Source organism: Carica papaya, chromosome 2 (assembly GCF_054855325.1).
Source record: "Carica papaya isolate Zhongbai chromosome 2, ASM5485532v1, whole genome shotgun sequence".
Lineage (NCBI taxonomy): Eukaryota > Viridiplantae > Streptophyta > Magnoliopsida > Brassicales > Caricaceae > Carica > Carica papaya.
In genome coordinates this window covers 17322549-17348316 of record NC_142310.1, presented here as the reverse complement: position 1 = coordinate 17348316, position 25768 = coordinate 17322549, and the positions used below count along the sequence as shown (strand labels likewise).

The window sequence follows — 25768 nt, the reverse complement described above, 5'->3', positions numbered from 1 at the left end:
TGAAAATTATAACACAAAGTTATTTTGTTAAACTCTTATTAGTTATAGACACGACAAGAGATCATGTTACATATAATTTATATCCTACACATCCATACATGATCTATGTTATTGATTATGTCAACATAGGTAACAACTCATGGGTCTAGTCACAAGAAACAAGACAAAGATCATTTTGATCCTATATTAGATAGTTAATGGACTAGATTGTTTAGAGATATTACCTGATATGGATAATAAATATTGTACTCATAAAAATAATGTTTTGAACTATCCATTAATCAAATGGCAAGATGCATTCCCATATACAGATTGAATGATCTATGATGGTTATACAACATTATGCTTGTGTCATACACGAAGATGTCATGCATTACATGCAAGTTTTGGTTTAAAAAACAAAAACACATGCCTAAAGTTTTTCTAACTTTATTCTTGTGAAATCAAATCGTCCACCTGAATTGTTAACCTTTGTTTAGTGTACCATAACCATTCCAACAAGATTAGACACTTACGAATGGCATACGTTCGAAAACTTTACAACATATCTGCATATTTAACATCAGTACTTACCCACAAGATCAAATCAACGTAGAACACAATTAGTAAGTGGAAGGATACAAAACCAATACAGTACCCGTTGTAGAAATAAACAAACACTACCAATAATGGAAAAAGAACATGCTCCCATAATTTATTTAATGACAAAATGCATATACCATATCAACCATCTCATGGAAGAAATTAAATCCAGCACCAGTCATCTTTAGAAAACCAAATCAAATTTCTTTTCTCTTTGAGACACCTTTCCTCGTTTCAAGGAGAACAATAATTCACAAAGCATTCACTAAATTATCGAAGCAACATTCTCTCAATCATCGTTGTAGGCTCCAATCACCCAACTGATCCTTCTGAACCAGGCTGTTCTCATTCAAGTATTCGGCGAATTCATCAATAAGATACGGCCATGCACCTTCCGCATCATAATTTGACAACGCAGAGTCAACCGTCTGCACACCACAAAAAAAAAAAAAACACTGAAGACATGAGTTTTATGCTCAGTAACATTGAAACCAAACTAGACTAATCAGTCTTTTTTTTTTTCCAGTTCCGCTTAAAACCCAAAATTTATTAATTAATTTGTCTTGATCTCCAGGAAATTTGGGTAAAAGATACTAAATTTTATAAATATGATATATCTTATACCATAGTTACAATTAATTCTATATTATAATTTTTATGCTATGTTGTGACTTCTAATACTGATTTATCATTTATTTGATTAAAAGTAAACAGTGAAAAAATTAATATATATATGAGTAAAAAATTATTAATTATTGTACTAATAAAATTTCAAAATTTTTCTCTGGAAAAAAATTTGAAATGTTATGATCCAAAGGACACAAAAAAAAAGAGTACTGTGATTTTGGTTCATTACCATACAAATTTGATTATATTAAATTTTCAAATTTTCAAAAACAAATTTTTAACCTAGATTTAAATTTTATCCTTCAAACTGAAACAAGTTCGCAACAAGTCACTTTCAATTAATGAAAAGTAAGCATGATATTTTCCCCCTCTTTTACAGGTTTCGAAATGTGAAAGGACTTCCCTGCCAAACCCATTTTCTCTTGTAGAAGAAGAAACTGGACCAGTGTGGCACATTATAAAATATCAACCAAATTATCTCTTCTACAAGACTAGAATTTTCAATACTGAAAATATTAACAAAGAACTTGCAATAAATTACTCATCCTCCACGTACTGAAATTAAAAAAAAAAAAAAACCAACCACATGAAATCTGTTTCTATTGTACTGGAATTTAAATTTCTTTTACCCGGAAAATCGTTTTAGAAAATGCAATAAAACAGAGTAAGCACCAAAACTTAAACAAACAACACAACTGCCAGTTCGAGAACTAATAACAAAAAAATAAAATAAATAAATGATCATGTTATCTCGAACCTAAAGCTCCATTATTATACGAGAAGCATAAAATTTCTACCTAAAATAGGATTGGCAAGAATGGAAAAGTAGTAGTAGCAGTTGAATTATATAGCAACTCCACATGAAAAGAAAATGAATAAACAAATGTTTAAAAATATCTTACCCTCGCAAACTCCAACAGTTGAGACCATGTGTCCCTAGAGATTGCTTTATTATGCCGGGCCTAATTTTGCAGGCATCAGAAAGACAAAAGGTTAGAGTTCAAAGTGTAGAACGCAGATGATATGTTCATAGGTAGTTATGCTTCCATATTATAGAAACTTCAGTTCAATCATTTACTTTTAAAGTTGGACGATTTAGCGATCAGCAACTAGGGGAAAAATCTGGAAAACGCTATATTACTTGTGAATGATAAATAAAAAAAAACACTAAAAGAACATTTGAAAAGATAAAGTCCCATCTCCACAGCTTACAAGATTCACCAAATTTTCAGAGAGGAAGCTGGAAGGATAAACATCAGTATTGTTAATATACGACTAGAGCTGCAGGAAAAGCCTGCAGATTTTATTAGTTTACACCTGGGAGATAGATTGAAGATCACAACTAGGACCCAGATGGACAACTGCAAACCGCATTCCTAAGCAACGCTAATGCGTAGCAGATATGCAAACTGAATCAACTTATGACTCATGTAATGCTAGGCATCTACTTGGCATGACCACCCTCCCAGAGAATTGATCAACTTTACGCATTTATAAACTTAGACCAGAGACGTAAAAGTTATGAACTGGCCTTGTGCTCTCTATGTTGTCAGTTTAAAACAAATGGAAACAACACATGTACCCAGACAAGGAAACGTCCTTGTTTCTATTTTATTTCCTGTTAACCCCAACATTTAAGTGGCACCAAGGTGAAACAGTCAACCATGCAGATTTGAACCAAGAAGCATAGATGGAGAATTCCGACCAATAAGAAATGCTCAAGCATCAATGTAGCAGCATAGAGACTGAATTTCTACTTACAAGTTTGAGCACAAAAGAATAAGCATTAGAGCAGTCTATTACAATGTTATATAAGAAGAATAGGAACTAAGGAAATCCCAGCAGAAAGCTATATTGCAACATTTGATCCATCAACAGATGGAGAGCAACAAGAATTTTTAGGACAGCCAAATCTTATTAGTAAAATAAAGAAAGATATTCTGATGAAGCTTGATGGCTCTAATTCTAATAAATTTCCTGAGGGCACCAAGTGGCTGTTTACATTTTTTTTTCATCAATATAAGAACATCTCAGGATTACATCCACAGAAATGTTCAGCAACAGCTAATGAGATTCAATTAAAAATAGCAGCTCCACTCAAATCAATAACAGGTATATAAACAAACAATGACAGCTGTAAACAACTTTTTTCTTCCTTCCTGAAACTATAAACCCTTCTTGACCAAGTTTCAAACACAATTAGGGAAGGATGGTTCAATATGGTGAGCTACCTGTAGGAACTGGCACCAGTGATCAACCAATAGCCACTGCCTTTCAGCAAAAAGCAATTGCCACATGCCAATTGCTGTATCCAATGCCAAAGACTTTTGGCCCTGAAATTAACAAAGAAACATCAGTTACTAAGCACTACAAAGTAACTAAAGTGGTTGAGAATTTGGAGAATCCATTATGCTACCATAGTCAAGTATTGTTGAACTTCAGATGGTGTTAATTACATTCACAAATAGCCAAACCTCAAGCTAGGACTGTGTATTTCAGTCCTTGGTCAATAATACTTCAGATCCATTATAGAAGTCAGTGCCAACTGCATTATGTGTACACATTTTCTGCCAATATGAGCGTAATCAATGCCTTCTATCTCTTATTGATAGTCATAAAGGGATGATCCCAAAATCTGAGATGCCCCAGCTTGTAATTCTTAATCAATGATTTAATCAGAAATCTGATTTAGCTTATCTAAAGATTTAACATCTGTCATTCTACTTTTCTGGACAGGCATGAACCAAAAAGACAAGAAACAGAATATTATAGAACAAGATAAGCTGATCCAACAGAAGTGTTCGCTTGTTTAACTAGAGCAACCTTTCCTGGCTAGGGATTTGAAGGATGCAACAAAAAATTCAGCTAATAATTTCATGCAAGATTGTCTTTTTTTTTGTAACAGAAGATTATTAGAAAGAGAGGAAATAAGAGAGGACAAAATACCGTTTAATAAGGAAGGAATAGCCAAAAACATAAGGAAAAGTACAGAGAAAATGAACAGCTCAATCCCAGTCAGATAAAGAACAAAGAACAACCCTGCTAAACACCCCCTCCCCCCGAAAAAACCATTGCAAATTCTCTAGAAGGTGGTGAGTTAAAAAGGTGTTGGAACATCCTCTTATTACATTTCAATCACAAAACCGAAAGAATAGCAAAAGAGCTCCTTTCTAAACTCTCATGAGCTTTGCTCCTATTCTGTTGAAGATGGAAGAGATGAAAATATTGGAGGTGGCAAGCAAATCTGCCTCCCCGGACAATGCAAAGAATTCAAAGATCTCCCAAGCCACAAATATGTACAATAAACGACTCCTACTCTCAAACTTTGACAACACATTGTACAAATGACAGGTGGCCTAGCCCCATGCAGTCTGTGTGATTGTGTGTGGTAACAAATCATTGTGTTAATCTGATCAAGTACCAGAATCCAAGCGAAAAAGTTTTTCTTCCAAAAGGGATTGGTGAAGATTAGATTCCTAATCAAGGGATGATGGGAGCAAAACTAGAAGGAATATATGCAAGTAGGCTTGGGAATCTGAAGACCAAAATCCAACATAGAAAAGATTATTTTACCAGCCAGTAGATTAGGAGAGAAGACATTAAGATGTTCAGTTAAGTGCATGTGTCCGACTGACCGACATGAGATGACATGTTGCTTAGATTATCTAATTTTAGTGTCATAACCTTGTTAGACAGGACATGTCTGGTATGGGTGTGGGAGATGTGCCCAACACTTGATGTGCATGTTGGACACTTGATGATCTAGACAAAGAGGTTACCATATAAGATAATATAAAGATGATAATAAAGACTCTTTCGTTAGATATTGAAACAAACACATAAATGGAAATAAACATTCTTGATTGTCTTAAATGTTTTTGTTGGTTTTTTAAAAATAAACACTTATTCAGCTATACATTACTAACTTGTATCATTTTTTCATTCACTGCCAGCATGAGTGCTACTTTTTACTAAAAACCGCATTTTGTTATAGTTTCCTAAAAACTTATGTTAGTTTTGTTATCTTTCATATCAGATGACTCCAAGCACCAACATCCAACTAGTGCACTATTATTGACAAATTCCCTGTATGTTTGACTATAAAAATAATTGACTAGAGACACTTAAATCCATATCAATACCAGACACTTGAAAGCAAGGGAAGAAAATCATCAACCTTCACCGTCATTGACAATAGAAGTCAAGAGGAGGAAAGCTACTTTCCTATAGAGCTCCTATTAGTTGCTCAAGTTAATTAATACTGCAGGAAAACCACTGGAAACAATCATAAGCCTCAAACTAGCTGTCTTCATAAAATGACCTGTAACTAGATCAAGTCAAAGTACTCAACAAATTGGTAACATAACCCGGTTGAGTATGAGTTATAGAGATATTCATTGGGAGGGTAGTTTTATATTTTAATATTGTCGTAAGAAGTGTATATTAATAAGAAATTGTGACAAGGAAAATGTAAGCTGATTTTTTCTTAATAGAAATAATTTTTTTTAAATTCAAGATATCGAAGGGTTCTCTCTTAACAAGGCTTTATTAATTTTTCAAGGTAACTCGTAAGGAAAAAGAAATCCCTCAGAACACCAACCCTCAATTAGATATCTATTAACAAAGACCTGTAACTAGATAACAATCAAGAGATCTAACATAATCGTTATTCTTTTCTTGAAAGAAATTAAAATACCACTTATAGATTCTATCTTAATCATAATCTAATTGTGACTAGAGAAGCGTAAAAGAATTAAAACAATAAATAAATTCCTAAAAAGTATTACGAATTCATAATCTTACCCACACAATTACAATAGATACCAGATCTGAAAGACATACAATTCCATCTTTCAGAAAAAAAAAAAAAGGAAACACAATTCCAAGATCTATTTAAAAGATCTAACTAACTATTTGTGTCACCCAAAATTATACCTGTTTGGCAAACTCAAAAGATGTGCCTATACCTGCTTCCTATTTAGAATCTTATAAAAAACATTTTAAACACTAGAAAAAGCATACTGACCCTCGACCTTTTGCGTAGCTACTAGCAAAGGGAGCTTCACTCTTAACAACATCAACTTACCCACCTGTCTAGAATATTTTCCATGTTGTTTTACCAAGACTTAATTAGTAACATCTTTTATAAGACACTTTACAAGCATGTATATGTTTATTTTAAATCGGCAACTAAATGCTATCACTTACTTATAAGCACCTAGTGTTTCAAAAACTAAAACTATTTTATTAATATAGGTACAAGAATGTAAGAAATCCTAAGCCAAAAAATCTAGTTCACCAAGACTGCCAATCCAAAAACCTTAATAATTCTAACCTACAAACCTAACCCCAAAAAGTGGTTGGAGAATCAAATGGAAGGGAAGGGAGAAAAAGAAAAAGAACAAGCTTCCATAAATATCCGTTGATCCAAACTAGGCCCTTCCATCAAGGTTCATGTAACCACGCATATATCACAAATAGAAAACAAGAATTTGGATTTTTAACCAAAGATAGAAAGAAATGCTCTGGCATTAGCAATATAAATCAAAACAAAAGAACTAGCTTTCACAAGGAAACAATGCAAGATAATGATAAACAAATTATAGTAGAAGTACAAATAGGTACTAAATAGGATTAACACAAATGTTCTTCCATAGATATGGAAACCAAATATGGTTTATCTCCTAATGTTGATTTGCTATTGGAGTTCAATAATGGTAACTTGTTACTCCATTATCATGCGGCCAAGCAGATTTGGAAAACCAAAAACTCTCCTTTACCTGAGGACTTGAGGTTCTGTCCTGCTACATTGGGCTCTTCCAGTTCTGATCATTTTCAACAGCATTGAAGGCGTGAAGAGCATGATGTTTTACCAAAACACACTACTTTTGCTGGTCTATGCGTTCAGTACTTGGGACAAAATGATAAGATCTTCCAACCGCACTCAGTTCCCAGATTTCCTTTGGAATAGAACGGTGATCTTGGCTTATTGTTTTCAGGTCTTTTAATGAATGGATATTTACCTCTTTGCTCATTCTCTTTGTTTCATTTATGTTTTTGTTCTAGGAGAATACCATATCCTCCCTTTTCTGTACCTTCTCTCTTTCTTACAATTTTTCTTTTCTTGTAGAAAATTTTAATATGAGTAAGTGTGATGAAAATTCTTGGGCTATATTGTTGATGAGCTTCCTCTCACAAATGCGTTACCTACAATATTTTCTATAACATATGCCACACAGCACAACTTTAGAGGCAAGAAGGAACAAGATTGGGCTGTATCATTATGAACTTTTAGTTGTATATTACTTTCTATCACATATAGCACAAGGCACAGCCTTTGCGGCTAAAATGCATTGACTCTAGCACATGCCATAACAAGATTATGCACAATAAAACAGGAACAAGCAACATTCACCATAATCATGATTGATGGGGACAAAAATGTATACCTTCTCCTTTGCCCAGCCAAAAGCAAAGTTATATATTTCACGGAACTTTTCTGCTAAAGCACAAGAAGATCAATTTAGAGACAGCATAAAACAGGTAATCCATGACTCTCAACAGTTACATTTTTTACTTTTAAAAAAATTAAGAAATAAATACACCATAGTCATAATCGTTGAGGAATTTTATTTATTTTACAATTCATTTCACCAAATAAAAGTTAGAACTTAGTAAATAATGAAATATATGAACCACCATACTTACGTTCATCTTTCAGCTCAGAGCGCATGAATGGTATCCTTTCACGGAACTTTTCCAGAGAATCTATCCTGCCACCAAATAATTTAGCTTTCTATAAGACTTCTATCGAAGAAATCCACAAAATCCTAACCATTAATCATTAGAATCTAGAAACAAGTAACAAAAGCATAATGATTTATGTCCTCACCCTAATGCCTGTAATCCACCAATGAACTCCTGCTTAGAGAACTCACACATTGTGGCAGCCTTCATGTGCCACGAAACAACTAGCTGCAACAAAGACAAAAAAGCCGAATCACCAGAGGTATCAGCCAAATGAATAACTTATGCAATTGAATATCAACAATATGAAAATTAGAGATTAAAACCAAACAGACACACAATTGTAATGATAACTAAAGATTTAAGTTTAACCAAAGTCAAGCAAAGAACAGAAACTTTTCAACCCCATGCAAAACTACTTAAAATCCACATAAAGATCCAGTCTGGAAAGAGAATTGTCCCAACTCATCAATATGACCTATAATCATGAAATTTCATCCACATGCACAAGCAGATGGCAGCAGAGCCTCGGGAGCATGAGTTATTTTCGGCGTATAAACAATTCGCAATTGAGATCAATCAATATTTTAACCTAAAAGTAGATAATAATTTATATTTTGTAGGCATAAATTAACACTTCTCAAGAAAAAGAAAACATGTTTTGAGAGACCTTAATGGAAAGTTTCTACTCCTCTCAAATCTTATGTACATATTTCCTCACCACATAACCAAACTTTCTGAATTCGTCTCTTAAGGAGTTGGGGTAAAGAAAGAAGCTAAGATCCATTTGAAAGGTCCCCTTTTTGTAGCCAGATCCTAATGCTAGAATCTTCAAGGATTAGGTATCCTCCCAGTATCTGGGATAGGATGACTTTCTTGAACTCTTTGTGGGCCAAGGCTCAAGTGTGTTCCAGAGATGTCTCTTTGAACTTGTTATAAAGGGATTAGGATGCTGTTTTGTATTCCATTTTTCTGACTTGTTTATTTTCTCCTCCTGTTCTTCTTGGAGGCCTAAGAGGATGGCTTATCCTACTCACTTGTACTTTCTTCTTCTTCTTCTTCTCTCTCTCTCATAGTAAAAGAAGTTTTATTGAGAAAATGGGGAATGGAAAGAAAACAGCAGGTAAGTTATCCAACTGAAGCCAAAGAAACATAACAGAAACTAAAAGTAGATAACACAGAAGAGGACTCAGATTACGTGACTATAGTATCCAAATTCCTATAAAGACCAGTAAGGGAAAGGTCAGAATATTTCCAATGAGCCTTGGCCCAAAAGGAAGCCATCAAAGTCATCTTTTGTAAAATAAGCATGTCTGGCAAAGATTGGCTATCAAATATTTGCAGATTTCTTTCTAACCAAACTTTCCAAAGACCTGCAAACAATGCTCCTTGCCACAGTGGTCTAGGCTTCTTTCTAACTGAAACCACTAATATTGGTGTTGATGAAATATAAGGAGTAACCCATGATAAGTTAAAAGTGTCAGATAGTCTGCTCCATAGCCTCCACGCCATCTCACATCGTAGAAAGAGATGATTATATGTTTCCCCTCCTTTATGACACATTAAACACATTTCAGGAGACAAAGCTCAATTGGACCAACAAATTTGCAAGACATTGGTGTAGTCGATTCAGAATTGCTATCCACACGAAAACCTTCACGTTTGAAGGGACCTTGATTTACTAGAAAGCTTTGGTAAGAGTGTTGGGGTAAGAAATCTTTTTTATGTGATCAAAAAATGATTTACAGGTATATGTCCCCAATTATTTAAGGGTCCATACCCTGCAATCAGACTGCTCAAAGGGTTGAAAAGATTGTAACAAATTCGTCATGTTAAAGAGTTTTGGTTTCTTTCTCTATCATTCAAAGTTGGGAGAAAATGAAAACACCAAATGAGAGGACCGTTAGAAAAGCAAAAATACTTGCTGATCGGAGTTTTGTGCTAACATGATATGCGAAAAAATGTGGAAACTGGGTAGCCAAGGTCGGTTGCCCCTCCAAAGATCTTCCTAAAAAAGGACCTTGGAACCATCTGACACTTTCTACCTAGTTAGAGGTGTATAGATGTTACATATCAAAAAAGAATATAGATGTTATGCAATCCTCATTCTTATCTGCTCTCTTTAAACCTTCCCCTCCATCTATTTCTTCTCAATGAAAACCCTAGAGATCTTCTTTGTTAAGTTGTTGAAGTTGCGGATCAATGATGGAGACAGAGATTTTTGCTTTCCAGGCAGAGATCAACCAGTTGCTGAGTCTGATTATCAAAACCTTCTACAGCAACAAGGAGATCTTTCTTCATGAGCTTATCAGCAATTCTTCTGATGCGCTGGATAAGATCAGGTTCGAGAGCTTGACAGACAAGAGCAAGCTTGATGCTCAACCTGAGCTTTTCATCCACATTGTCCATCATTGATAGTGGTATTGGCATGACTAATGCCTGATTTGGTGAACAATCTCGATACTATTGCAAGGTTTGGTACCAAGGAATTCATGGAAGCATTGGCGGCCAGAGCTGATGTGAGCATGACTGGGCAGTTTGGTGTTGGTTTCTTCTCAGCTTACTTGGTTGCCGAGAAGGTCATTGTCACCACAAAAATATTTCAAAAGAATAAAATAGATGTTAAGCAAATAAAATAGATGTTAAGCAAACTGGAAATAAGCTTCCATAGACTTTTGTGTTGTATGGATCTTGTGGCCACTGCATCCCAACTATTCCACTTACTCCCGTGAACACTTTTGATTACTTTATACCATAAAGAATTACGTTTCTTCGAAAAAAGTCTGAGCCACTTAACCAATAATGATAAGTTCATAGATTTAAGGTTCCCCATGCCCCAAGCTACAAAAGCTTTAGACCTGCAAAACACCTCCCGTTTCACTAAATGATCTCTCCTCTCCTTACTGTTACCGGCCCGTAAGATTTTCCTCTTTGCACCATCTAAGTGCTTAATCACACCAGTGGGGACCTTAAACAAAGACATGTAGTAAATAAGGATACTAGACAAACATGCCTGAATAAGACTGATCCTACCTCCCAATGAGAACAGACTTCCTTTCCAATATTGTAAGCGCCTACTCACTTTACAGACCACCGCATTCCAAAATGACTTACACCTAGGGTTACTGTCCAAAGGAATGCCTAGGTATGCAATGGGCCAAGCTAGGGTCACGCATCTAATTGTCTCAGCTAGATTGTTCACTATGCTGTCTGGTTTATTAATACCTACAACTCCACATTTTTCCATGTTAATGTGAAGCCCAGAGCTATGCTCAAACATCCTAATGAACGTGAGTGCCTTAGAGATAAGACCTATTTATCATGTAATAGGAATTCATTTCTCTATCTATCAGTAATACTTCCTTTTTCATAAAAAAAAACCAACATTTCGAAATTCAGAATAGGTAATCCAGAAACCAGAAGCAACGGATTCAGGGTAGTAAAGTATGCATACCATGACTATATCTTGAGGATCCACCTGCCAAAAAATAAAGGTTCATATGTCAATCGTACTGTGAAAAATAAATGGTTTTAGGCTTTGAGATGCCTTCAATATAACAGATAATAATTCCAAAATAATCTTGAGCTGAAGATTAATGCCAACAGTAGTATACTACTCCAAGATGAGTGAAATGTAAATAAGTAGGACAGTTACGGGGATCAAGAATACTAATCAACTGACAATAAGAATGGCTACCTGTAGGTCATTGCAAAGGAGAGTGATCCCATCAGCCAGTATCATATCAGAATATGGATCTGCAGAATATGTTGGAAAAACATTTAGCATAACAGTCATTAAAAGCTGTTTCAAAAACAAAAAAAGCTATCTGTACAAGGTGCATTCATGACTAAAGAAAGAAACTGTATGTCAAATTGCTGAACTTGTTTCGGATCTTCGTTTTGAAAAGATAACAACAAACCTTTTTTGAATCTTATCACCAAAATAGGCCTAGTTTTTATATTGTTGTAAAATAACTGTAAGAAAAAAGAGGTTTAATATAGACATCTTTCGACCACAGAAGGAAAAAAGAAAAGAAGACAATTATTTGTCTAAGCATTAAAGAAAAGAAGACAATTATTTGTCTAAGCATCGCACATCAAAATATAAGAAATGCAGTGATGCTTTCTCAAACTGAAGCTAAACAAATAATTAATTTGATTATAATAGTAACATCCCAATTTAACAATCAACCAAACGAGATTATCAGAGATTATGATAAAAATGCATGAAATTTAGCAAACCATTCCTCAGTTAATCTAATATGGTCCCTAATTTAGTATCTAAATTATAGGTTTGGAAAATTTGGAAACAAGAAAGAGGATCTGCAGAATGTAACTACTTCTTATCTGTCCTGTGCTTACTAGGTTGATTTGGGAGTCAAGAGAGAACCAATATCTTCAAGAGTTTTTTTTTTTTTTTTGTGAAAAGAAAAGAGGAAGTATATATTCACAAGCACCAAGGGGGTTCAACCCAAAACTGAACATCTTCAAGAGTTATAGTAAATAATTTTCTTTCTGTAAAACTCTTATTGCCAACAAGGACATAATACTATCCCTAGGTAACTTTTCATAACTAAACACCTCACACATCTAATAAACAAAAGACATAAATGAGACAAAAAGAATTAACTGATAAAAGCTAAAATCTAATAAAGAAAACTCTCTTGATGCAACCAAGACTTTATCCTAACTGAATCTTTCTGTGCCAAATCTGTTGAGATGCATATGCTTTTTTTAATGCTAAAATAGTAATAATACTGTTACAATCTAGAAGATACTTCATAAACAGTATGTTTACTTTCTTTTCTTTTTCAACATTGTATGGTTTTCGTAATATAAAGAAAAGTAATATTTTTTACAACATGGTATCGGAGCTTGGTTACTGTTGAAAAAAAGAAAAAGATGTTGTGAATAATATTGTAACTTCCATAGAGTTATCTGTTGGGGAAAAAAATCTTTTGAGCAATAGGAACACATGGTGGTTTTTCTTGCTCCTCCACTTTAAGGTCCATGGATATGCATGTTACTGCAGACAAAATAGAGATATTTACTTGTTCATTAGGAGCTAAATCATAAAGATCATAGGATAACCATTATCCCTTCCTTGCATCTCTTTTTGTTTCATTATAACATGAAAGTTATTCTTCTTTTGGCATTCCTAACTCGTTTCCACTCTTTCCACACTTAAATTAAACAATATCCTTACTTTTAGAAGGAGTCTTAGAAATTGTTTTTGACCAATTCTTTAGCTTACCTTTTCATCCAAAGGTATCCATAGAAGTGCATTCCATGACCAAAAGTTCAATGGTCTTCGGAATTGGATATTTCACATATTCTTCCAAGTCAAGAGCAGTTTGGTAAGATTGTGCTATGATTGGAGGAGGCTGCCAACTTAATCCTCTTTTAATATCAACTACTTTGAATCAAAATGTTGTTTGACTATCATCTTGTACTATCTCTAAATTTTAATTCTTCAAACTTTTTTGAGTGTACTTGTTGATATGAATATTTTGTTTTCTAACTAATTACGATATTTTCTTATATAATTCTTACCATTAATTACTTCCGTAATATTGTAATTATTTAGAATCTCAACTATAAAGGTAATTTCCCTATGTGTCGTTTGTAATACCAAACTAATAAAAAATAAATTAAATATTTTTTCTCAAATTTCTAAATAGCATCAGAGCAAAATAAGGGTATTTTAGGATTTTAATTTTAAGATTTCTTTCAATTCCTAGAATATTCTCAAACACCTACCCAAATGTAATCATTGCCTCAATGCTGGCTGGCCAGCCGCCCTTCTCCGGTGAGCATCTCCACCCTACCTGATCGCCTTGCTCCAGCCATTCATGCATGGCTGTTCGTCTGGCCCTTCGTGCAGTAGCTGCTTCATGTTTCTCCTTCATGCACACCCAACCCAACTCAGTTCTCTCCTTTGCGCACGGCTCTTTCCGTCACATTGTCCCTTCGCTCACGGCTCTCACCTTCGCGCATCGCAAATTTGGTCTCGTCCGACCAATCTGCTCTAATTCACGCACGGCCATTCGCGCAAGAGGCTGCTTCGCGCGTGGGTTTTGCTGGTTTCACAGCAAGCTCCTGCTGGTTTTTGCTTCTCTGTTTAGCTGCACTCAATTTTTCACACGGACCGCTGGTTTTGCTTCTCTGTTTTGTCGCACACAGGTTCTTTTCTTGCTGTTCTCTAGTGGTCATGATCTGGCTGGTATTTTTCATCGCTTATTCGCGGTGTTGCTCCTCTTCCGCTCCAGATTTTGTGGCATTATTCCTCTCAGATTTTGTGGTATTATTCGCAGTGTTGTTCTCCGGCATCACAAATTTTTTCTGGCCTCTATGTTGTTTTGGAGGTTTGTTCTATCCCTATGAAATTCGTTATTGGTTATTATTCTTTTTCTTGTTTCTAGTACTCAAACATGACAGAAGTAAAGAAACTACTAGTCCCTAATTCTGACAACACATCATTGCAAGTAAGTCTTATAAATCTTGATTGAACTAATTATCTTATTTGGTCAAAATCTTGTTTACTGTTTATCAAACTAGAAGATTGCAGGATTATTTTACTGATAATGAGAAGAAACCAGATGTCAGTAGTTTAAAATATCACATATGAGACTCCGAAAACTTCTTGGTAATATCTTGCCTCATTAATTCCATATAAGCTCACATTACCCGAAAATATTTGTTGCTCAATATTGCTACAAAAATATAAAAGGTAGTGTCTCTAACATATTCATAAGTGGACAATGATGCTCAAATTTATGAACTCCGGAATAAGATTCACAGCACAAATCAATGAGAGTTGATTATCCCTTAGTTTTTTTCTAAACTTAGTGAACTATGGCAGGATCTCGATTACTATCAAGATTTTCAGCCAGATTGTTCCGACGATGCTGTTAAATTTTGAAAAATGATAGAAAATCAGCGGATTTATAATTTCTTGGCCGGTCTCAATGCCAAATATAATCATATACAAATTCAAGTACTTGGTAAAGATCTCCTTCCCTCATTAGAACAAACCTATTCTTATGTTCAACAAAAAGAAAATAAAAAAATTGTTATACTCCACATAACACCAGTTGAGAAAGCTGGGTTAATTGCTCAGTCTGATCACTCCAAAGACCAATGGAATCGTGACTATTGCAGCAAGCCAAGACACACTAAGGAGACTTGTTAAAAATTGCATAGACGACCCACTAGAGGTCGTGGGGGAAGGAAAAGAGGACCTATGAGAGCTCAAGCACACTTGGTTGAGACAAGTAAAGCACCTGACACACCAACAGTTGAAACTTTTTCAACCGAAGAGATTTAAAACCTGAAGTGTATTTTATCTAAACTTAACTCTTCAACAACTATTAGTGCATCAAATATGGTACAATCAAGTACTCTTTCTCTCTCTCATATTTTCACTCATGATATTTGAATTATAAACTCTAAAGCTAAGAGATACATGACAGGCTCTTCCACTAAATTTCTAATATATTTTTTTCGTACTAAATAAGAAAATGTTCGTATAACAGATGGGTCATATACTACTGTATCTAGAACATATTTCATTAATTGTACCCAAACTATTATATTGTCTTCAGTTTTACATGCGCCTAGTTTTCCTAATAGTCTATTATCTATTAGTACCATTATTCGAGATCTAAACTGTAGAATTTTTTCCTGATTATTGTATATTTCAGGATCTTCAATTAAGAAACAGGATTGGCATTGGTATACTACAGGATGACTTACATGTGTTAGAGAGAAATCAAAATCTAATTGAGAATCAAGCCACCACTGAGAACAAGGAAGTCAATCTGAAAATACTACAATGGGCACCGGTGATTGAGGCACCCTTCTTTTTCTGTTTTAGAAAAATTATATCCTAATTTGTTTAAGAAAACTTCTATGAATTCTTTATTTTGTTATACATGTGAACTTACTAAACATAAAAATAACTCTTATTATTTGAATAATAATAGAAGTTTTAGTCATTTTATGACTATTCACTCTAATGTGTGAGAACCTACTCAGAATACCTCTTTATCCAGTCATTGATGGTTTGTTACTTTCATTAACTGTTGCACTTGCTTAACATAGATTTACATGTTGAAAGCAAAAAATGATGTGTTTTCGTGCTTTAAATTATTTCATAAAATGATATGCACATAATTTGATACTTAAATTAAAATTTTGAGAACTGACAATTATACGAAATATATGGATAGTGGGTTCCACACTTACTTGGAGTCAAATCGATAATTCACCAGACAACTTGTGCCTACACCAGTAAACAGAATCGATCTGCTAAAGAAAAAACAGACACATACTGGAGATACCTCGATCACTAATGTTCACCATTAATCTACCTAAGAGTTATTGTAGAGATACAGTTCCCTCAGCTGCCTACCTTACTAATAGAATGTCTTTACGAATTCTTTATTTTAAAAGTCTTCTAGAGATTTTGTAAGGTACAAATTCTTATACTATTCCCCCTAAAGTGTTTGGATGTGTTTGTTTTGTCCATATTAAAAATCTGAGTGACCTGAAACCTAGAGCTCTCAAGTGTATATTTGTTGGATATTCTTTTACTCAAAAAGGTTACAAGTGTTATCATCTACTGTCTAAAAAATATTTTATGATTACGCATGTTACTTTTAAAAAATCTAAACCATACTTCAGCTCCACCCCAACACTTCTTCAAGGGAAAAATGAAATGGAAGAGGTGATACCTAGTTCGGTAACCTTTGACAGTCATACTCAGGAGTAGAATTCTATGCCAGAGGATCTTATTCAAGAAGAAAATGTTGGACGACTAGATAAACCGAACTTGAAGAGGTATTCAAGGAGAGATAAGATAGAAAAAGTCATCATACAGTCTATCCCATGTCAAGAATCTTTCTCAATTCCTGAAGATACTGGTGAGTCATCTTTATTTTATGAATTATCTGATAAACTCATTGCTTTTAAAAAATGGATCAGAACTTCTACTAAACATCCTATGTCTAATTTTATTTCCTATGACTCTCTATCTCCCTCCAATAGAGCCTTTGTCTTATCTGTTTCCTCTGTATTTATTCCACAAGATTTGAGAGAAACTCTAGAAGATTCCAAATGGAAGGAAGTTATGATTAAAAAAATGAAAGTATTTTTCAAAAAATGAAACATGAGAGGTTATTTCAACCCCAAAAGGAAAGAAAATGGTTGGTTGCAAGTGGAACACAAAACAGATGGGTCGATTGAGAGATACAAAGCCAAACTAGTGGCTAAAGGAGTTTACTCATATCTATTGAGTTGACTATTAGAAAACTTTTGCACCTGTCGTAAAAATAAATACAAATAGAATACTGTTATCCTATGCAGCTAATCTTAATTAGAACTTACACTAGTTTGATGTAAAAAATATTTTCCTCCATTGGGACTTAGAGGATAAAATATATATGAAAATTCCACCTGAATTTGAAAATGAAAGAGCACAAGGGAATGTTTGCAAATTAAAGAAGGCCTTGTATGGATTAAAACAATCTCCAAAAGTATGACTTGAAAAGTTTAGAAAAAACTATGATTTTGTTCAGATATCAATAAAATAATGTTTATCATACCTTCTTCATCAAGCATTGTGAGGGTAAGATCACTCCTCTCATTATTTATGTAAATGGTATTATGGTGATTAGAGATGATACAAAGGACATGACTCAATTAAAGAGACTTTTTACTCGAGAATTTGAAATCAAGAATTTAGAAAAATTGCAGTACTTTCTGTGAATTGAGGTTGCTAAGTCTAATAAAGGAATTTTTATTTCTCAAAAAAAGTATATCTTAGATTTGTTAAAAGAGACTGGAATGATAGGTTGCAAGCCTGCTAATCCCTTATTGAAAGTAATCACAAACTACAAACTGATAGTGGTATATTAATTGACATGGGAAAATATCAGAGATTGATTGGAATACTCATTTATCTCTCACATACCAGACCAGATATAACATATGCAATTAGCCTGATGAGTGACATGCATGATCCTCGCGAGACTCATTTACATGTTGTCTTTCGAATATTATAATATCTGAAATCTGCATTAGGAAAAAGTTTACTCTTCTCCATAAATGGTCATCTTAAGATAGAAACATTTACAGATATTGATTGCGCTGGATCTCCAGATGATAGAAGGTCAACTACCGGTTATTGCACACTCGATAGAGGTAACTTCATTACATGGAAAAACAAGAAACAGAGTGTAGTCATCCGTTCTAGTGCTGAAACAGAATATAGAACAATGGCTCAAGGGGTATGTGAATTATTATAATTGCAAAAACTAATGAAGAAATTAAAATTGTTTAAAGAATGAAACCTATCATTGTTTTATGATAATAAAACAACCATTAATGTTGCCCAAAATCTATTTCAACATGATCGGACGAAACACATTGAAATTGATCGTCACTTCATAAAAAGAAAGTGGTTGATCGCTCCTTATGCTTATATCATGTATCTTCTAACAATTAGGTGACAGATATCTTCACTAAAGGACTTTACAATAAAACTCTTCACAACTTGATATGCAAGTTGGGTATGTATAATATCTTTGCACCAACTTGAGGAGTGTTGACATAAATATTTTGTTTCCTAAATAATTGTAATATTTTCCTATACAGCTCTTACCATTAATTTCTCTCATAATTTTGTAATTATTTAGAATCCCAACTATAAAGATTTTTTTTTTTTGAAAGAAAAAGTCTCTACTATAAGAATAATTTCCCTATTTGTACTTAGAAATTTTGTATATATATGTGTAGTCTGTAATACCAAAGTAGTTGTGAAAAATAGAGTAAATATTTTTCCTCAAATTTCTATAATACTTCACTTTATATCACATGTTTCAATTTCTAGTTGACTCCTTATATTCTCATCAATACTGGACCACCATAATTTTGCAAGTCCAAAAAACTTCATTTGGCATGCATCTGACATGTCAAACCAGTTCAAGTAATCTTCCATTAAGATAAAGCAGCAAAGGAAAAAATCAGGATCTTTTTTTTTTTTGAAGTAAAAAAAATCCGGATCTCTTCTTCTATCAAAATATGAGTTTGCTCCTATGTTTAGTGAAGCACTATATTAACAAATATTAGAAAAAAAAATGAAATTATTTGCATTACAATAGAAAAATAAAGAGGAATTAATAAAAGAAAATCTACCCTTAACTACTTTTATATTTAGCAAAATTTTCATTCTTGTTAATACTCCTATACTTAGCCCTATGATGGTGAGAGTGTATGGCAACCTCGCCCCAAAGTTTGGGTAGCCATTCCATTGGTAGGAGCTCCAAGGGGAATGCTTAAAGTCTGGCACACTAGAGTTGTAAGTACGGTTGATGTGGTTGAGAAAGTTTTCAATTTTATAGACCAAAACCATAATAATAAACTCCCAAATAGTATATTTAATAGAATTATGATTTCTGATCCATCAGGCAATCCAAAACTTCTCCATTTTGCATCAAGTTCACCCTAGTCTATATCCAATTTGAGATTAAGATCCATAGAAGCATCAACTAGTTTAGATCCTAACTTCCCTGCCTCATTAAGAAGATAAAAGATATGCTTTCTTTGTGACAAACAAGTTTCCAATTTTAATGTAGCTATTTTTTATACACAAACGGGATATCGGACAATATGGTCAACTTTAAATTCAAATTTCCTTGATAATTTAGGAAACTAAAACTTGGACAGCAAGAATGAAGATCTTACTAAACATAGGAGTAGTTAAGGCTGGATTTTCCTTTATTAATTCATCTTCGAATTCCTATTTTAGTGCTACAAATTCTCTCTTTTTTTAACTTTTTCCTATCAGTATTAAGAGTACTTTACAGTTCTGTTTTTCCTTTTTATGTAGAAATAGGTTATATCTAATTCTAGGGAGTCTAATATATAAGAAACAAATCCTTCATATTCACTTCATTATTAATAATCTTTTCTAAAGAAGTCTCTAAAATTTTCCTAGTAAATTTCAAGGTATTTACTGCTAGTATAGCAACTAGCCCATCTACAGGTCTACATTGAGTCACATGGTATCAGAGCAAGGCAAATCTAATATGGCTGAAGGCAAACACAAGCACACCATCCTAATGACGGGGATCAAGGAATAAAGACCCTATAGGCAACAATTTAAAAACAACATGCAGGAGAAAGTTAGGGAGCACAGCCTTGAGGGGATCTACAAAATGCTAGTTGGAATTATTCTGGAAGTAAACAAGAATCCTAATGAAGCCAGGGAATAACCAAGCTGGAGACTTAATTGAATTTTAAATTGTATTAACACATGCATTATACTTCGGAATTACAGCAATATGTTTCAAATTCTTATCATAAATGTGCTAAAATAGATAAACAAATATATATATGGAATAAGTCAAGTAAAAATGTAAATCTTGCCTTTATATCTCTTATAAAGCTCCTCCAAATGCCTAGTATCAGTGTAAGTTCTAATTTGGGGCTGGCTGTAAAATACATCAAATGCACCTTCAAGATTCCAATCACTAGCCTTTAAAGCCTGAAGAGCAACCTTTTCACTGCAATTATATTCCATAAAAGAATATTTCAAAAAATTATATTCCATAAAAGAAAAAGAATTATCAAACCGCAAAGCCTCCATGCATCAATTACAATAGACACATATTCATAAGGGCCTATAAACACCCACCAACTCACTCACATATGATATGAATACATGTAGACACACAATTAGACAGGCCTGCCAAGGACACCAATAACCAACATAAACATCAAGCATCTCATGTTTCAACTAAATCATGGATAACATCAGGGTGAACTACATCATTAGTCCAAAGACTTCTATTAATGTATAAATAATAAATTGATCTACTCTATCAGCTGCAACGTTTGGGATACTTGACTATAATTAATTATTTGACACAATAAAAGAGCTAGATGTCTAGAATCAATATCTAGCTCTCACCACTTCCTACAAATAGAATTTTATCAAAGTAAAGAGAGCTTATGCTTTATCACTCTTTCAGTCTAGCAACGATAGCACATGAAAGGTGTGTTAACCTATAAATAATAAATTAGGTGATTTATTATGAACTTAAGCTTTTATATATAGTTTCAACTCCATTTCCTTGGTTCTCATTCAGATATTTTGAGAACAACTAAAGTTGAGGATTTCAAGCCTATGCCAAGGTGCTAGCCAAAAGGTCCATTAGGGGTTGGGGAGGCAAACTATAGGTGCCACTTTGATCGCTAATGAGGTTGTCCACTCTCTGCAAAGAAGGATGGTGAAAGCTTATTTTGCAAGAATGATTGTAGGGGAAAAAAATCTTGACCATTTATTTTGGGAGCTCCTGTTCCAGATGTTGAAGATAGTTCATTCTTGGGAGAGATGGTGTTTGTGAATGGGCGCTTACATCACCTATACCTCCTCAGCGGTTCTCATCAAGGGAGATCCTACAAATTTTTTTCTTCATACCCTCAAGAAATCTTAAACAAGGGGATCCCTTTTTTCTCTCTTCTTTTCATTTTTTCATGGAGGCCCTACAAACTGTTGCTAGCACTAAAAAGTGGCTGTTAATCCAAGGTTTGTGAGAGGTAGAGGATTCTCTAGAGCTAGACAAGTGTTTTGCTTATTGACTCTTATTTTTGCAAATCAAATTCTAAGCTCGTCATAATCATCATATGCATTTTCCTTCGCCCTAAGCTGTCTACAGCTTAAAGATCAAGTCAGCTAAATCGAGGAAGAATTAACATGGGAAAGGGTTGGAGATGGGGTTATTTGCAGAAATCATGAGCTGAAAAAAATGTCCTCTTTGCCTTTGGAATATATTGCTTAGCCTTTAGAAGCTAAATTCAAAGACAGCCATTTGGAATCCTGAAGTGTCTAGTTGGGAAAAACCTAGCTAGTTGGGAGATGGGATTTTTATCGAGGGGAGAATTATTTGTCAAAAGCACTTTGTGTAATCTACCCATGTATTAGCTTAGCTCTCTTGCTCCCATTCTGGTCAACTAACTGCAAAACTTGATCACTCCGATTTCAACTTCTCGAGGTTATTTGAAGGCTCGAAGGAAGTTTCATGTGACACCCTTGGATGTAGTTTAAGTAACTAGTTAGCAAGGTTAATCTTATAATTGCCTCTCATTCACTTCGCTCCTTGCATCTAAAAAAAATTTAAAAAAAATAGGGCGCTCCTTGAAAAATGGCCTCTGAGGGTGGTGGAAGTATTGGCTTGATGAGAGTGGCTGCAAGGCCAAGTTGTCTAGAGATTCTTGTTGGTGGTTTTATTGAAAACAATCAATTTCGAGTTGGAAGAGAGTTCTATGCGTGTTTTCAATTGAACATTGGCTTTAGTCAAGTGTGAGATTTTGGAAGGATAAGTGGCAGAAGGTGACCATTTGCAATAGAGACACCTAGTTGTGTACTCCTTGTCTAAAAGAAAGTACATTGTGGCATGTTAGCACTCCTCTCTAGCTATTAGCTGGTGGTGTTGATGTCAGCCTACATCACCTCTCCCTCTATATAGTGGACCTCACTGGTGGGATGAAATTATATGGTGCAAACGACTCATTCAGCACACAATCTTTCTACTTGGGCCGAGAATTGCTTCTCTACTTGGGAAGCTATGAGAAGAGAGGAGAATCCTTATTATCGACCATCTTCAGAAGAGAGAAGATTTTAGTGAATAGTTGTTATCTTGTAAGAGCACAATTAAGACTAGATATTTGCTTTACTAGGCCCTCCTTCCATCTCCAGTCATACCCAGTTGTGTATTCATTATGTAAAAGAAAGTAGATTGTGCCATGTTAGCAATTCTCTATGGTTACCAACAAGTGGTTCTTGATGACAACCATTTGCAAAATTTGAATGATTAAGAGGAAGAAATATGTGCTAACCTCCATCCTCACCTCATTTTTGTAAAGTGAACCTCACAAGAGGGGTGAACCTGTGTGGAAAATTGGTAAAAAGGCTCTTTTAGCACCAAATCTTTCTACTTACATTGAAAATTGCTTCTTTAGTAGGGAAGCTATGAAAAGAGGGAGGATCCTTATTATCTAAATCTTAACAAGAGAATGAAGACTTCACTGAATAGTTGTAGCTTTGCAAGAGTAAATTGAGAGTGTAGGAGGGTGTTTGGGATTATTGAAAGAAATGTGTTCATAATAGTATGGAGTTTTCTATTAGTTAAAGCAAATAAATACTTAGAAAATAAGTAGTTATGCATTTGGATAAAGTACTAATTACAAAAGTATGCAGTATTTTTAATTAAAAATTAAAAAAATGAATATTTACTACAATTACTTCATGATTTACATGTGCATATTGTTATTTTAAGAGCATATCGAAAGAGTAATTAAATAAATTGATTAATTTCTATTTTCTAAAAAAATCTAAAAAGTTAGAATTGAAGTAATAACTTCACAATGACCTAATAAACACCCTACTTTTTGTGTTATCAAACACAAAGACTGGAATTAAATAAGCACTCACAGACACCCTCTAGTTCAAGTTCCCTTCTCCCGTTACCAATGATGTGCACTACTTTAGACTTCTTCAATTTGGACCAAATACGCAATCTCAAACACCTTGTAGTTCATTTCTCTTTCTAGGGCCCATCACCATTGATGTGCACTACTTAGATTTCCTCAGTTTGAACTGAGCAACAGCAAAGTGACAGCACAATATTTGTGGCAGGGCATCAAGATTTTTACACAACTCTGTTACTAACGAAATGGCGAACTTTGTCACAATCAGGGTTGATAAGGCATATGAGTATGTTGGATGTAGAGAAAGTTTAAAATCATATTTCATCCTTTCCCATAAGGCAAGTGGATCCATTAATGTATATCCACTTCTTTTGCAATCTTAATTATAGGGGGCCACTCGATTTTCTTCCCTCTTCATCTAGGGGCTCACAACAAAATGTCCCTTCGTCACCATGGCTCTTTTATCTTGCTGAAAGGTGTAACAAGGTGACCAACTCACTACTTGCTTATGACTTCCTTTTGTCTCACAGGCAACTAATTTAAATTGAAAGAATCAAGTTTGTAAAACATTCAAAAACATGTTTCTACCACCTCTCCTCTTTTTTTTTCTGCTTCTTTTAAGTCATTGGGAAATTACCTAGTCCCTAGGTATGTTTCCCCACATAGTAGCTTACTCTTTCCATCTTCACTATTTGGCATTTCAGCTTTTAAACCTACATACCATTCATATCAAGAGCTGCATTCATCACGTTTCTTAGCACTCTAAAACCAAGCCATCTCAAGCACATGACTTTAGACTGTTCTAGTTTTTCATGACTTTTTATTTTTCAGCATTTAAATTCAAGGGCATATGAACTAGAAATACCAGTACAAATCACTTGCAAATATCAGGTTACCTTGCTCCTGTTATTGTCACAAACTGCTGAATTTTGTCGCGGTGGCCTCTGCCCAACTTGTGCTGGCAAGAAGAGAAGAAAGTTATATATGTGTCTATAGAAAAAGTAAAATGCGAACAAACACATGAAAACCCGAACTTCACAGACTTCTAAAACTCCCTGCACACATGTACTTCTGTAGCTGAAAATCGTATTTACATAGTATAAAAACTGAGAAATGATTCCACAATTTTCTGTTAGTGATCAAATTTCAGCTTTTTGATTGATACCAGAATGACCTTCGTGCGCAACTACAATTATGTTTTTAACAGATGAACTTTATTTTAAAAAGTTATATAATTGATTAGGAAATTCCCTTTTTTATTCAGGTAAAAAACATAAATATAGATTTAATGAATCCCATGATTTTTCTTAGAGTTCACATATTCATACATAGCTTTGAATATAATACAGAGACTTACAGATTCAATATAATAAACGCGGTGGTAAACCTTTGAAAGGCAAAAAAAAAAAAACAAGTATTATCTACGCTTCTACTAACTGCGAAAGAACAATTACATTAAAAATTATATAATTTGAAGTAAATTTAGGAAATAAGAATGGAAGAAATGTTCAAAAGAAAATTTAACTCGAACTACAGGGTATAAAAAATATAAAACGAAATTAAGAATAAAATCAACCAAATAAGGATTAAAGAGTGATACCAAAAAGAGAACGCCTACAGGCTGAATGAAATGCTGATTGTGTCAACAAAAAAGGAACTAACCATTTCTGAAGGAGTTTGTAGGATAACAAAACCCTGATCCTGGAAGAGAAAGAAAAGCTGAAGATCTTTCCCGAACAAGTTGAAGAGAGAGAACCTCTAGGGTTTGTTTCGCTAAGCTTTTGCTCTCTCTCTCTCTCTCTCTCTCTCTCTCTCAAACTGGCGGTCTATCTCTCTCTCTCTCGCCCGACAGTATTGAAGGGGGAGCTGCGTGCCTATAGTTATAGTTGCTTTATAGTCCAGTGTTCCTTTTTGTAGGCTCTCAGTTATTAGAAAATATTTTGGAATGAAATTATAATCACTTTGAATTCAAAATTGAAATAACTGAATCTTACATTCTATCTATTTTTTAATTTAATATTTAATATTTTAATTGTTATATATATTCATATTATCAACACTAATTATATAATTGTAAGAATTATAGTTTGTGTTATAAATCTTAAAATATTTGTTAACTACTGAAAGTATTATTATTTTTAAAAAAATAAAAATTGTGTGATTAATAAAAATAATTTTTTCAAAATCCAATTTTATATTTTAAATTTTTTAATTTAAGATATAAAAATTTTATAATCAACATTTTAAAAAGCTGACTCAAATCGCTCAGACCCTCCATAACTTTGTGTTATACATATATATATATATATATATGTAAATG

At 34.0% G+C, this 25768-nt stretch overlaps 1 protein-coding gene and 1 pseudogene across 2 annotated transcripts; one reads left to right on the top strand and one right to left on the bottom strand.

Moving 5' to 3' along the window:
- Positions 1–669: 669 nt before the first annotated feature.
- LOC110817281 (defective in cullin neddylation protein) lies at positions 670–25342 on the bottom strand. Of its 2 annotated transcripts, none has more exons than XM_022045738.2 (11): positions 25111–25342; positions 24345–24406; positions 20386–20522; positions 11654–11712; positions 11411–11434; positions 8102–8184; positions 7918–7982; positions 7659–7711; positions 3441–3542; positions 2112–2171; positions 670–1010 (listed from the first exon to the last, which is right to left on the bottom strand). In XM_022045738.2, exons 1-11 carry the CDS (start codon positions 25111–25113, stop codon positions 876–878), a joined length of 783 nt encoding a protein of 260 aa, XP_021901430.1. In that variant the 5' UTR covers positions 25114–25342; the 3' UTR covers positions 670–875. The 2 variants fall into 2 exon arrangements, with proteins under 2 accessions (XP_021901430.1, XP_021901432.1); XM_022045740.2 differs by having other exon boundaries at positions 7659–7708; positions 25111–25339.
- Positions 10159–10827, top strand: LOC148268821 (heat shock protein 81-1-like; annotated as a pseudogene).
- Positions 25343–25768: the final 426 nt, after the last annotated feature.

Excerpts from the sequence above, each read along its gene's own strand:
- LOC110817281 (XM_022045738.2), bottom strand. Across the intron at positions 11,435-11,653 it reads TCCTTTGCAATGACCTACAG|GTGGATCCTCAAGATATAGT; the intron begins GTAGCCATTCTT and ends ATTTTTTGGCAG. Across the intron at positions 3,543-7,658 it reads TTGGCTGGGCAAAGGAGAAG|GGCCAAAAGTCTTTGGCATT; the intron begins GTATACATTTTT and ends TGTTAATTTCAG.